Source organism: Nothobranchius furzeri, chromosome 2 (assembly GCF_043380555.1).
Source record: "Nothobranchius furzeri strain GRZ-AD chromosome 2, NfurGRZ-RIMD1, whole genome shotgun sequence".
In the NCBI taxonomy this organism is placed as follows: domain Eukaryota; kingdom Metazoa; phylum Chordata; class Actinopteri; order Cyprinodontiformes; family Nothobranchiidae; genus Nothobranchius; species Nothobranchius furzeri.
The window spans coordinates 62,721,152-62,733,477 of record NC_091742.1 but is presented as its reverse complement, the minus strand read 5'-3'; the positions used below and the strand labels follow the sequence as shown (position 1 = coordinate 62,733,477).

The 12,326-nt window shown below is 39.0% G+C and overlaps 1 protein-coding gene across 8 annotated transcripts in view; it reads right to left on the bottom strand.

Annotated features, from left to right (window-relative positions):
• Positions 1 to 12,326, bottom strand: part of tns1a (tensin 1a) — a 148,495-nt gene that overhangs the window by 40,474 nt on the left and 95,695 nt on the right. For all 8 annotated transcript variants that reach the window (XR_011517291.1, XM_054747631.2, XM_054747628.2 and 5 more), the window contains 12 exons: positions 11,275 to 11,324; positions 9,978 to 10,149; positions 9,842 to 9,892; positions 9,610 to 9,732; positions 8,002 to 8,066; positions 7,472 to 7,555; positions 4,662 to 4,774; positions 4,510 to 4,570; positions 4,320 to 4,395; positions 4,110 to 4,239; positions 3,815 to 3,880; positions 1,475 to 1,600 (listed from right to left, as the gene is read on the bottom strand). Coding sequence is in view for 7 of the 8 variants with exons in the window: in XM_054747631.2 (XP_054603606.2) it covers positions 1,475 to 1,600; positions 3,815 to 3,880; positions 4,110 to 4,239; positions 4,320 to 4,395; positions 4,510 to 4,570; positions 4,662 to 4,774; positions 7,472 to 7,555; positions 8,002 to 8,066; positions 9,610 to 9,732; positions 9,842 to 9,892; positions 9,978 to 10,149; positions 11,275 to 11,324 (1,117 nt within the window). In the remaining variant the exon portion in view is untranslated. The remainder of the gene's footprint in view (positions 1 to 1,474; positions 1,601 to 3,814; positions 3,881 to 4,109; positions 4,240 to 4,319; positions 4,396 to 4,509; positions 4,571 to 4,661; positions 4,775 to 7,471; positions 7,556 to 8,001; positions 8,067 to 9,609; positions 9,733 to 9,841; positions 9,893 to 9,977; positions 10,150 to 11,274; positions 11,325 to 12,326) is intronic.

Here is a 12,326-nt window from a genome sequence, read left to right as displayed (position 1 = left end):
AAAACACACACTATGCATCGCTAAAACAACAAAACAGCCTCTTGAACCCAACACTCCTGCTGTGACGCAAGCCTGTAAATCTGAATAAAACTTGTGATATTTCACACTTCCTGTAACTTCGCAGACACCCGTCTTTCAATCAGACCTCTCAACTGTATTTCCAAGGTCAGTGGTTAAAAATGGAGGCAGGAAATCGTGGCCAAGCCCCCTGAATGCATTCAGATCTGCTTTAACACCCAGACAGATAAACAAGTCGGGATTCTTTAAATGATGTCCGATGACTGATGGACATCCTATGTAAAAATAGGCCAGTCTATCAGCGGGACTCGTTCATTTAGCGCTGGACTGTTGGTGTGTTTTACACCTGATTGGCATATTCTCACTCTGCTACATAACGTTCTTCCCTACTAGGCATTAAGCACTTTTCCCAACAATTCCATCGAATTTATGGTTTGAGAATGGTTTAAACAGGCTGCCTGAAATTCTTTTTAACCATTCATTTGGCTTTTCCTCATTCTTTTTATCGTCCAAAACCATCCCAGACTCCCTCGATCCAGCGTCCATCCAAACGGTGTAAAGAGAGAAGCTGCTCCAACATCCAGAGTCAACATCCAAGCATAAGAGTAAAAACTGCAATTAGAGAAATGGATAAACCAGCCGAGAGCTTTTTTTTTTTTATCCTGCTGAGTGCTGGGAACGCTGCCGCCTGATCCATTAGGATCAAACTTGCAATCCAGGCGATTCCCACTGACCTTCTTGCAAAACGACAATTACTGCAACAGTTCTCAAGGGGACGTGTGCAGAAATGAATTCGGTCTTTGCAAAGCTGTTAAAAAAATAAATATCCCTTTCATAAAATTGAATGCAGCACCGGAAAGCCTGCCAAGTCCTGACTCGGCGGAGCTCCTGTTTGTGCTGATTTTACAACAATGATTATGGATCTCATCATCCATGAGGCTCCAGAGGGACCCTTCAAGGCAGTCTGAAAACCTTTAAGCTAAAATAATTTTAGGGGACCTTTTGAATAGTGTGATTCTTCCTTTTGTATGTGTAATTCCTGGCCCCTCACCACAGAAACACAGGAGGTGGCCTCAGATGCTTGTGTGCGTTGAGTGTTTCAGTTTACCCCCCCCCCCCCCCCCCCCCCCCCCCGGAGAGAGGATAGCCTGTCGCAAGGCGACTGACGCCCCACTAATACTGCAGCAGCTATTTAAAGGCCCAGCTGACAGGTTGTTTGTGGATCTTCACAGGCTTTAGAAACAGGACTCACTTCAATAGAGGTTATGCTTTCATTCACAACACTAATTAGGTTTAAGCTATTCATAAAAACACTTAAAAGCATTAAAATGTAAAGTAGGGCAGATGGTGAGCACGTGGACCAGCTGCTGTTTGTCGGTGGAAGTTTCTACATAGAATGTTTTTAATATGAAACCTATGAAAAGTTACCAAGTCTCATAAATTCAATAATACGAACCGTGCTCGATGTCCAATGTGTCCTCACAGTTGTGGTTGAAGTTTTCATATGAGTCCCAGCGGATCAGAGGGTCCTGGGTGTTGTAGTCCACGGAAACACTCGGACCATTTTCCAGGTGACCAAGACCTACAGAAATAAAATGGTGTGATGGTTACTTTCACCTTTGCCACTTTTGATTCCACACAAAGTACTTTGAGCATTTGCTGGGCACAAAGAACGCGTAGCCATTTTTTAAACAAGACACCTAGCCACAGCTTTGCATTAGTCATGAAACACACACTGCTGCACTTCTCGAACAATGCTTTGAGTAAATAAGCCGTTAGGTCACTTGTATTGACGTAATCTACAAAGATATGAAATTGCATCGCTGTAGTAGTCTTTTATTTTGAAAATTACCTTAGGTTTACACTGAAACAGTGTGTGATTTCCTGTCTAGTCTAATGTTAACTGCGAAAATTCACGTGTCCCAGAAGCGGCTCATGGCAAAAATAGAACCTGATTCTATTTTTAGCGGCGCAACATGCCGCTTCTGGGATGCGCCTGAAAAGTGCCACATCACAGCTGGTTTTAAACACCACATTGACTTTAAGGGATTCTATTTGGAGCAGTGACGTTCCGCTGCCATTCTGTGCCGCTGATGCTTCCAGTGTGCAGTAGGAGATAGGATCTAGTTTTGCTGCCAGGAGAGAGCAGAGCCAAGTGGATGCTGACTGTTGGCATTACCAACTCCACAACATGGCGGAACATGTTCAGACTTGTGTCATTTGTGGAAATAAAATGTCAACGTGGCATTTTTACCCAAGAAAGTAGAGAACAAAGACAGCGGAGGAGTCGCGTGTCTGTCATCTAATCAGAAGTGAGGTATTTGCATATCATTAATATTAATGAATGAGACTCCAGGTTCAGTCATTTTCCACTCCACCAACTAACTCCTACTTCCTGAAACAGGAGTATGACTCAAGGCTTGCATCTATGCTAGACGACTGTAATAATTAGTAGAGGTGCTGAAAAAAGTCGATTCAAGTCTGAATCGGGATTCTTATTTATAAAGATTCAGAATCGATTCCAGGAACTCAAATATTTGGCATGTTGCAGGTTTGAGATGCACTTTTGTCTGCTTTTTTGGTCTTTGTTAGGAGAGTCAGTACTCCATTTACTTTTGTGGTCCCATAAATTGGGATGATTTGTTTTTGAATCTGCTGATAAATGGGGACTAGAATGTACTTTTTCCATACTCAGAAATTTGAGATATTCTCATATTTATTTTCTAAGTTGATAAGTGAGTACTCAGGATTACTCATGTATTTATTTGAAGTTACTGATAAATGAGAGAAAACATTTTCCTTTATAAGAAATCTGAGGCACTTTTTTTTAACAGGTTGAGGACTCAAATGTCAAACTTGTTTCCACAGATACTTAAACAGTATTTGACTGTATTACTTTCAAAGTTACTGTTAGGTAACTAAAGATTTGTTGTATTTTACAAGGTAAGCAAAAATAAATGTTACCTTTTGGTCAAAAGATTGTTTCTGTTTACAGTTTTAGAATCACTTTATTTTACCAAGTAAATTAGCTTTTTTTTTTAGCATGCCCAGTTTAAAGTCAAATAAAAAAATTCCCATAGCTTTAACTAACTTGTACAACAAAGTAGTTAATCCTGGAACGGACACTCTTTGTTAATATTGATTGTGAATCTATTTAAATTGAGAATCGATTCCGAATCGAATCGGCACCCCAAGAATCTGAATCAAATCAAATCGTGAATTGCTCTGAGATTCACATCCCTGATAATTAGTATATAATTTATATAAATATTCATATGTGTGTATACTGCATGAATCAGCTGAGGGTACGATTTAATAGGGATTGCTACTCATTTTCAAACTGACTGAAAGTTTTATTTCAGGCTTGATTGATGTTACTATTTTTTTCTAGCATTTTTGTTCCTGTTGACATTTGTATATTTTTTATTTTTTTAACTTTTTTTTCACAAAGGTTTTTCACAACGATTTCATCATCATCATCATCATCATCATCATTAAAAAGCTCATAGCCCTTGCTTGTCATACAATCTCTGCAGACTTTACCTTGAACAAAGGGCGTTTAGCCACTGATCAGCAAGGCAAGGCGTCACTCATTCATTGATTAATAAAGGACTATGCCAAGAGATCCTTGCTCTTTTCTAGAAGTGATTGTATTTATTTGAAATTATATTAAATTCATACCCCTAAATTTACTAGGATCACAGATTTATGGCAAACAATTATTAGATACCAATTTCTCTTAAAAAGGGCGAAAAAACAAGCAATTTGATAAAATTAGTAGTAAAAACTGGAGTACCTTTGATTTTTTCTGGTCCATAGGAGAAAACAAACTCAACCTTCCCATACTCTGGAAATCGCTCATCTGCACAAACACACAGAAGACATGTTTTGAACTGCCTCGATGCAGCAGAGAGCCACTGCACAGTTAGTGATACTGAGCTGGTTCTGCCACCAGAGGACTCTGTTCTCTATGAAACTGGAGAACTACAGGAGAACACATGAACTCAGGCTGAAACAGGAAAACCTTTAAGTCTCTTATTTGCATTGTCATCTTAATATATTGAAAACATTTTAGGAAAAAGAACAGTTACCTTTGAAGGTCTCATCAAGCTCGTTCTTCCCAAAAACAACCCCGAGGTCATGGATGGCACAAGTGTGAAACTGCACTCTGAACACCATGTCTCTGGTAGGGTTCCTGTGCCTCTTGTGGTAACATTTCAACTACGATGAACAGATCCAAACATCAGCCAGCCAGCCAGTCAGCTACCACAAAAAAATTTAAACTTTAATTGAATTTGTACCAAAATGTCTCCTTTCAGAAGCAGCCCAGGTTCAATAGTGATGCAGATACTGGTGTTGCTGTCTCCTTGCACATTACTGTCATAAAAGGGGGGAAACCTTTAAAAACTTTTTTCAGAGGACGTTATGTTGCCACTTTTTGACCTGGATTCAAACACAAACCACACTGAACTGGAATAAAAGTTTCCATACTATATTCCTGATGTATAGACCGGTTGCATTGCCTGGTAGATCTTCAGGAAGGGACGGCAGCCTGCAAAGAAGCAAAAACAAAGATATGTTTAGACAAGGACTATTCAGCATAATTTTCTGGTTTTTGTAGAAGAAAAGTAAAAGAAACAGACCTCCTTTGGATTCAAAGTTGGGAATGCCATGCATGATGACATGATGCAGGAAGAGAGGCTTGTTGTTGATCTTTATGTGCCCAGACAGGAGGCCATTAAAGTACTGCACATATCTGTAAACGGGAAGAAAAGAAAAAGTGTTCTTTTATTCAAAATGATTTTAAGAAATGCCTAATGACAGCTAAAATAAAGAGAACTTAAAACATTTGTTTATCAAAAAAAGACAAGTATTTTGTACTTTATGATCTAAAAGCCAAAGCCAGTATGATTTGTGGTGCTATGAGGAATTTAATAAGTAAAGAATAAGAAAAGACTCATAATTCTGAAATTATAAATGCAACACATTTAATATCTAAAGACACAAGATGCTATGAGGTTTAGATCATAGTTAAAAATGAACTCTTCTCAGCTGTTACCTGATACAAATTTGCTTCAAATCTCTAGAACTAACTTGTAGCTAATTGTTGTCCGTGGCGGCCATACTTATTCGGGTTTTCTCCAAAGTAGGGCTGGGCGGATCGATCTAAAATATCGATAGTATCGATCTAACGTTGGTATTGAGTATTTACTAGATACCTGCGTGATGGTATTGATTCCGTTTCTTCTAGCCTGGCAAGCCATGACGTACTCACCTCTACAGATGTCGGTCAACGAGGCAGTCCACCAAACTCCATCAACGAAGATGCAAAACACATCCTTTTCTTAAATAGCGTTAGTACTTCTATCTGATCTTGACTCAAACAAAAGCTAAAGTCATAATAGTCCAAACTTGATGCCAAAGCCGTTTCAAATGAGCGGCTGACCGCCGACTAGTCACGTTGTTTTTTTTTTCCCATAACATACCGCCTACTTAGTGTTGCGATTGGCCCATGAAATCTATATAGTGCCATGATTGGACCACTATAGAATGGCAGTCATCTTGCTTTGTAGTTTACCTGGCTGATACCTGTGATTGTACCGTTTTGAGCGGCAGCCATGTTTGTTTGCAGGGACATCCCACCTTCCTCGCTAAAAGAGCGCTGTGATTGGCCCAACAAACCAGTAAAGCACTGTGATTGGAACGCTACGGATGTCAGTCAACGGGGCAGTCCACCGTTACATAAAAAAAAAAGTATAACAGCACGCCACCACAAGACAAGCACAGAACAGCAGAAAGCACTGTTGTGGCTGCGTGATGGCAGACCGAAAAAGGAGCGCCGTTTGGATTTTTTTTTTTACACAGCTTTATAGATTTCAAATAGAAAAAAATCTTGAGCTTTTAAACCATTTATAGTTTCCTAATGAAAACTTTATTTGCCTGAAAATGTTTCCTGTATTTTATTATCATTGTACACATGATTTATTAAAGGAAAAATTACAGAATAATTAAGTAATCAATAAAACTTGAGTTTTATTGATCCTATTTATCTTAATAAATCCCACAAAACTAGATGGTACTACACTAGTAGTAAGAAGTATCGGTATCGACAATACTAGCCCCTGTATTTTCTTGGTATCGGTATCGGCAATACAAGCCCCTGTATTGTATTTTCTCTGTATCGGTATCGGCAATACTAGCCCCTGTATTTTCTTGGTATCGGCAATACTAGCTCCTGTATTTACTTGATATCGGATCGATACCAAATTTTGCAGTATCGTACCGCACTAATCCAAAGGGTAATCGGTTGTTGACACATGTCCAATGACCAACAAAGAAAGGGTGATGTTAACATTTTGAACAATGCACCATTAGCTACTATGACATTAAATTTGAGCAAAATATGTTAAAAACGGACAAAATTGTAAACATTATGCTAATACAGTTTAGCTGAATTGGGATGAATCTTAACGTTAATAATTTATAAATTAAGAAATACTATTTACTTCAACTTCAGTTTAATTATTACATAGGATTTTGTATTGGTGTCTTACAGTAACGCTAAATAGTTATTTTTTTTACTTGATGCTAGAGCTTTAACATTGATCTCGGTGATTGTTGAGTTAGAAACTTGACAAGTTTCATATTTGACACCACCTTGCAGCCCTCCGCTGGCCAGATACTGCACTTAACAGTTTTGTGGTGTGGGTAGGTGACCTAATGGTGGAGCTCTTTACCTGTTCATGGCTGTAAGCTGCTATACTAGCAGTTAACATTTTCAATTCACCGATCGTCAAAAAACAAAAGCACAAGAAGAAATAGAAAAAGAAGTTGTCTGCCTTTTTGTTGGTATCAAAGTGGAGAGTAATGTCTTTGGACGCGGAGCAAAAAGTAAAAACCAGAGTGAACATCGGTGCGGCCTACACAAGTTTGAGAGAGCTAAAGGAGGCTACAAAATCTTGGATTGGTGATGACCTGGCTTTGTTGCTACTGGACTTGTCAGTATCATATTTCTGTCCAACAGTGTGGATCTTTGTACTTCGTGGTTAATTTTAGTATTAGTTGGCTCATGTTAGCGTTAGCTTGTCGTTAGCACTAGCTACAGCAGGCTGCTGCAGGGTTGTTCACGATAGTTATAATTCCACTTTCAACCAGTATGGTGGAGGAGCAGGAAACTGCTCAGTGTTACTTTAAAGAGACAGAAAATAGGACATCCCAGTTTGACCTCAGAAATAACAATTTTTTTTCTTTTCTTTTTTTTTACCATCAAAGCTTGTAAATCAGTTCTCAAAGACCTCTGAATGAACTCCCCAAATGTATAATTTAATAATGGTCTTTTTTGTTTTTTATATAAAAAATGTTTTTGCAGAATTTCAAAACAAAATTCAGAGGATGAGCAAAATTAAAATGAACAGGAAATGGGCTATTTTCAGGAAATTAGGTCATACTTTACCTTTTCTGCGACGGCTGGCCCACAGGAAGTGCTTTGTCCTCGTAAAAACGCCTCATGGCGAACCTGTCCAATGCTTGGTCAGCACTGCATAACATAGATTTTATTCATTTAAATTTGTGGGTTACAAAGTGGCAATAATGTGTTCTTTACACATATCTCAAGTATTTCATCATTTTTAAGCAGCCATAAGTCTTCTTGGCTTCCTCTCTGTCCAATAACATCTGGCTGTCTTGAAGAATGATTACATTTTCAGACTAGTTTTTAAAATAAACCCCCCAGGATTGAATGTTAAGCTAAAATACCACACCAGTGTTTGAGTTTCAAGGCTACTCTTTTAGCCGACTTCAAGGCCTTACTTTGACGGACTCCTGTCCTCACACAACTCAGTGTGGAGGAGATTTGGAGGATCAAAGTACCTGAATACCACTTTTTTTTTTATAACTGACAACCAGAAACCTTCTGCTGATCAGAGCAGTATGTATGAACTCTTCTTACTCAGGTAGATCTAAACCTTCCAACAGGTTTGATACCTTGCAGATATGTTGCTGTAGTGCATGTATGCTGCCACCACCACGCCTGTTCGACCTCGGTTCCCCTGAAACAGAATAGAAGAAAAGGGTACTTTGGTAACATAGCACACAAAGTCCAAAGGCCACTTATCCAAGTTTGGGTCAAGGAGGTATCATGCATCCATCTTTCCAGAGACACTGTCCAGCTCCTCCTCTGAGTTGCCGAGGTTATAAACTTACCCTATCAAGTTTTTGGTCTTTGCTTTGGGCCCCTTCCACAGTAAGGAGGGTTCTAATCAGATGTGCAATCCACCTCAACTGACTCCTTTCGTTTAGGAGAAGAGGTGACTCTACTCTGACCTCATCCAGATAATGAAGCTCCTCACTTTATCACGAAGGCCTTGAACCCTACAGAAGAAGCCCTTTTCACCCGATTGCCTCCAGGACTTGGTTCCTGTGGTCATGATCCAAATCTCAAGATCATAGATGAGGGTGGGAATGTAGATGGACGAAAAATCACCCGCCTTGTGTTTAATCTCAATAGAACAGAGCCCTGATCAATCTATACTGGTTTATCTCTCTGACCATCACATCAAGATACTTAAACTGTAGTTGTTGAAGAACAGTGTTAATGTTGGTTGAGTCTCTGTCTTACAAAGAGCATTCAGTATCTCCCATGGCTACGCATTTTGGTTCCCACTAAAGGACAAATAACTATGATAAAGGATCTGCACTTTTAAAGCACCTTTCTGAGTCACCAGTCAGTCTGAGCACCATCAACAGGCAAGGAGGGTGAAGTATCTTACCTAAGGACATGACTTACCCAACTGATTGAGCCTGAGTCGCTTACGGGATACCCTTGGTTACTTGGATGAAAGGAAGGTGCTATGAAATCCTCACTACGTGGTAATACGTTTGATGGCCTGTTAAGGGGGAACTGGGAACATCTAATGAAGGCTCTTAGGATCTTCAACCTCAAGGAGAGTTTTTCCTACTCTATACTTTCGGCCATGCACAAAGTCCTACCTCAAAGAAGAGTTGGAGTTTTGTTTCTGAGTGAGAAGATTGAAAGGTGTAGAGCAACATCACAAGATGCCATCACAAAAGGGTCTGCTTACTGGTAAAGCACGGGTAATAAACCAAAGAACGAGACTACAAATACTGGCTGAAATGATTTCCTTTAAAGGGTGGCCAGACTGAGCCTTAGGGGTCTGTTGAGGAGCTCGGACATTCAGGAGGGACTTGTAGCAGGAGCTGCTGCTCCTCCATGTAGGAAGGAGCCATCTGAGGTGTGTGTGGTCCTGGATGTCTACCAGGGGAGGTTTTTCAGTCCTTCAGTTAGGCTCCCTACAGGTTGACCCAGAATTTCTTGAAATGATTTTATCTCTAGCCTGGCTTGGGAATGTTTTACAAACCCACCACAGAAGCAAGCCAAAGTGGGCGGGGCTTCTTGGCTTCCCTGCTACAGCAGCTCACCTCATCACCCAAACTCGAATAGACAAAATAGAAAACACGGCAAACAAATTAGCATTGTGAATCAGTCCAGATTTCCTACAATTGGCATTGAAAATTGCGAAATGGCTGACCTCTGGACAAGTTAACAGTACATCTTTTTATTCATCTGTGTACCTTGTTGTGCAGTAACACCACATTACGTTGGTCCCCGCTGAGCCATGTGTCGATGGCTTTGCACATGCTGCAGATCTTGTCCAGCGCTGGAGCATGATGATCCGGCCAGCCAAACTCCAGAACCTGATGGGATGATTCAGGAACAAGAGCGGGTTTTGTTTCTGATGGTTTCACTCAAACTAAACCTCAATAAACGTTTATTTATTTATTTATTTCCACATGATGATTGTACCTTAGGGTTCAGCTTGGATAAATCATTCCTCCGCTCACTTAGGTTGAGAACCTGTAATCAGAAAGAGAACATTACTTTACCCCAACAAAACTAACATCTAAGCATCTTTTTCTGCTTGTTTTGGTCGTTTTCTCACTAGATAGTGTTCGCTGTGCTTCGACTGCAGCATTGTTGCCACCTCCTTGAGGTTGTTGATGTAGCTGCGCTCCTCTGCTCCAGCGGGGAACGAGAGAGAGATGATCCTCTCTGTGATGTAGACCAGGTCCACCTCATAGTTCTCCTCCATGGCCTGAACCACACTCGGACTCCTTGAGGTTTTATTAAAAGAGATTGGAGTCAAACAGCCGACTTGGAATGCACCTTAATCATCGAACATTTGTTAACAGCGTTTTTTTTTTTTTTATCGCCAACAGTGTTGGGAGTAAATGCAGGGACAAAGCAGATTATGGCAAGCTGTTTTAACATTTAATAAACAAATAGACCTCTCTGTAAATCCTATTTTACATAACAATAATTTAATGTATCCTACTAATTGTATTCTTATTAGTCAAAATGGCAAATGCAGACATCAACAGCTGTTTGTTACTATATAAATTATAGTTAAGGATATCCAGAATAACAACTGCACAATAGGAATAAAGTTTGAGATATCTCAGATTCCCTAAAAACCTAAGGCGGTCTTTTTAGTATTTATTAGGCAGACTGGGATTGTATTCCATAAATCTATACTTCTATTGTTCTGAGCAGAAATAAACATGCCAGAAATCTATAAGAACATTTGTACTAATGAAAAAAAGAATAACGAAGAAGAAAGAAGTAAAAATCATTCAGTTAAAAAATCTTTCACATTATAGATTTTAAAGAACATAGCTGCGTTCATAGTAAGGTCACAGTTACTTTGTTAGGTCACTAATGAATTTTACAGTGTGGTGACCTACTCAAATACTTTTTGGAAAAGGTCATTTGTAACTATCACTAATTACTTGTTTAATGTGAGAGGGCCAACACTGGCCACCAACACGCCTTCATATCCGTCAATAACAAAATTCAACTTTGAATCCCAATGAAAGAACTGTATTGTCGTACTATAATCATCTTTTATTCTGTTTTCTATGGTGTTATTGGTGTGATTTTACAGCTGCTGGAGGAAAATGTATAAAACTCTCAGATTTCTATCAGAAGCTGATCTCAAACATCCACTTGATTCGAGTCTAAACTCCGGCAGCTCAGTTGTGTGTTTGTTGGAAAGGAGGGGATTTACATTCCACCCTTCACTGTTGATGTGACCTCTTAGGCAGCTCGTTTTCACGGGCCAAACTGTGATAGAGTTTTATTGAGTGATGAGCTAGAGAAAAATTCAAGGACTTTATTGATTGATAGAGATCAATTAAAAAAAATTAAATGGTTTCAAGTTTGTGACGACTCAGCCTTACCCTGACTGCTTTCGCCTCGTCTCCACACTCTTGCAGGATCTTGTAGATCCCTGGTGTTAAAAACAAAAACAAAAAAAAAAAGAGAAAAACAAATGTCATTTAAACTGCATCTGGCATTGATTATGCTGCTGATAAAAGCCTGGTGCAGTAAAACACAGATTATAAAGGACAATCCAACTTAAAAGAGGAAAGTAAAATGTAACAACAATGACCAAATAAACAATCGTCAAAGGCAGAAAAACAGGTTAGTGGACGATATGTACAAAAATAAAAAGTAAAAAGTGGAGGGGTAAAAGTAAAAAAAAAACAACATCTTAGTTTTAATTTTTTTTTACAAATATTTTGTATATCATATTTTAAAGTAAAAGACGTACAAAAATGATTTCACAAAAAGTGTTAATTTGGATGACAAAATATTTTAGTTTTTTTAATGACCAAATAATTTTTGCGAACATAAACAAAATGAAAACTTTAATTTGTACTTCAATAAAGACTAAATCATGATAGACATTTTTGTTGAAAAATAAAAGACAACGAAAAATGACAGTGACGAAAATCCAGTCGGAAAATGGAAAAGATGGGAGAATGGAAAAAAGAACCAATCAGCAAACTGAACAGGTGGGACTAGACTAGAAAAGAACCAATCAGAGTTTGAACAAGCTACTGGAAACCACAGACATAATCTATTTTGGTCTATGCTGATAACAGTTGAAAAATCAATGTCTAAAAATGTCAGGCAGCTCACTTGGGTAAATTAGTGCAAGGAAATCCCTAATAAATACACCTGAAAACAATTCTCACCTTTGGTTAATCTCCTTGCAGTATTAGAGTAACACCGTTTAAAGAGCAAACCACTGCCAAATCAACTTTTTTTGCTGATTAATTATATAAATGAGTGTCTACTCGTTAGGGATGAGCGAGTACACCACTATCTGTATCTGTATCTGTTCAACTAACTAAATTATCTGTATCTGTATCTGTACTCGGAATGGGCGTGGCATAACCCGGAAGTGGGCGTGGTTTAACCGGAAGTGGACATGGTTTACATCAAT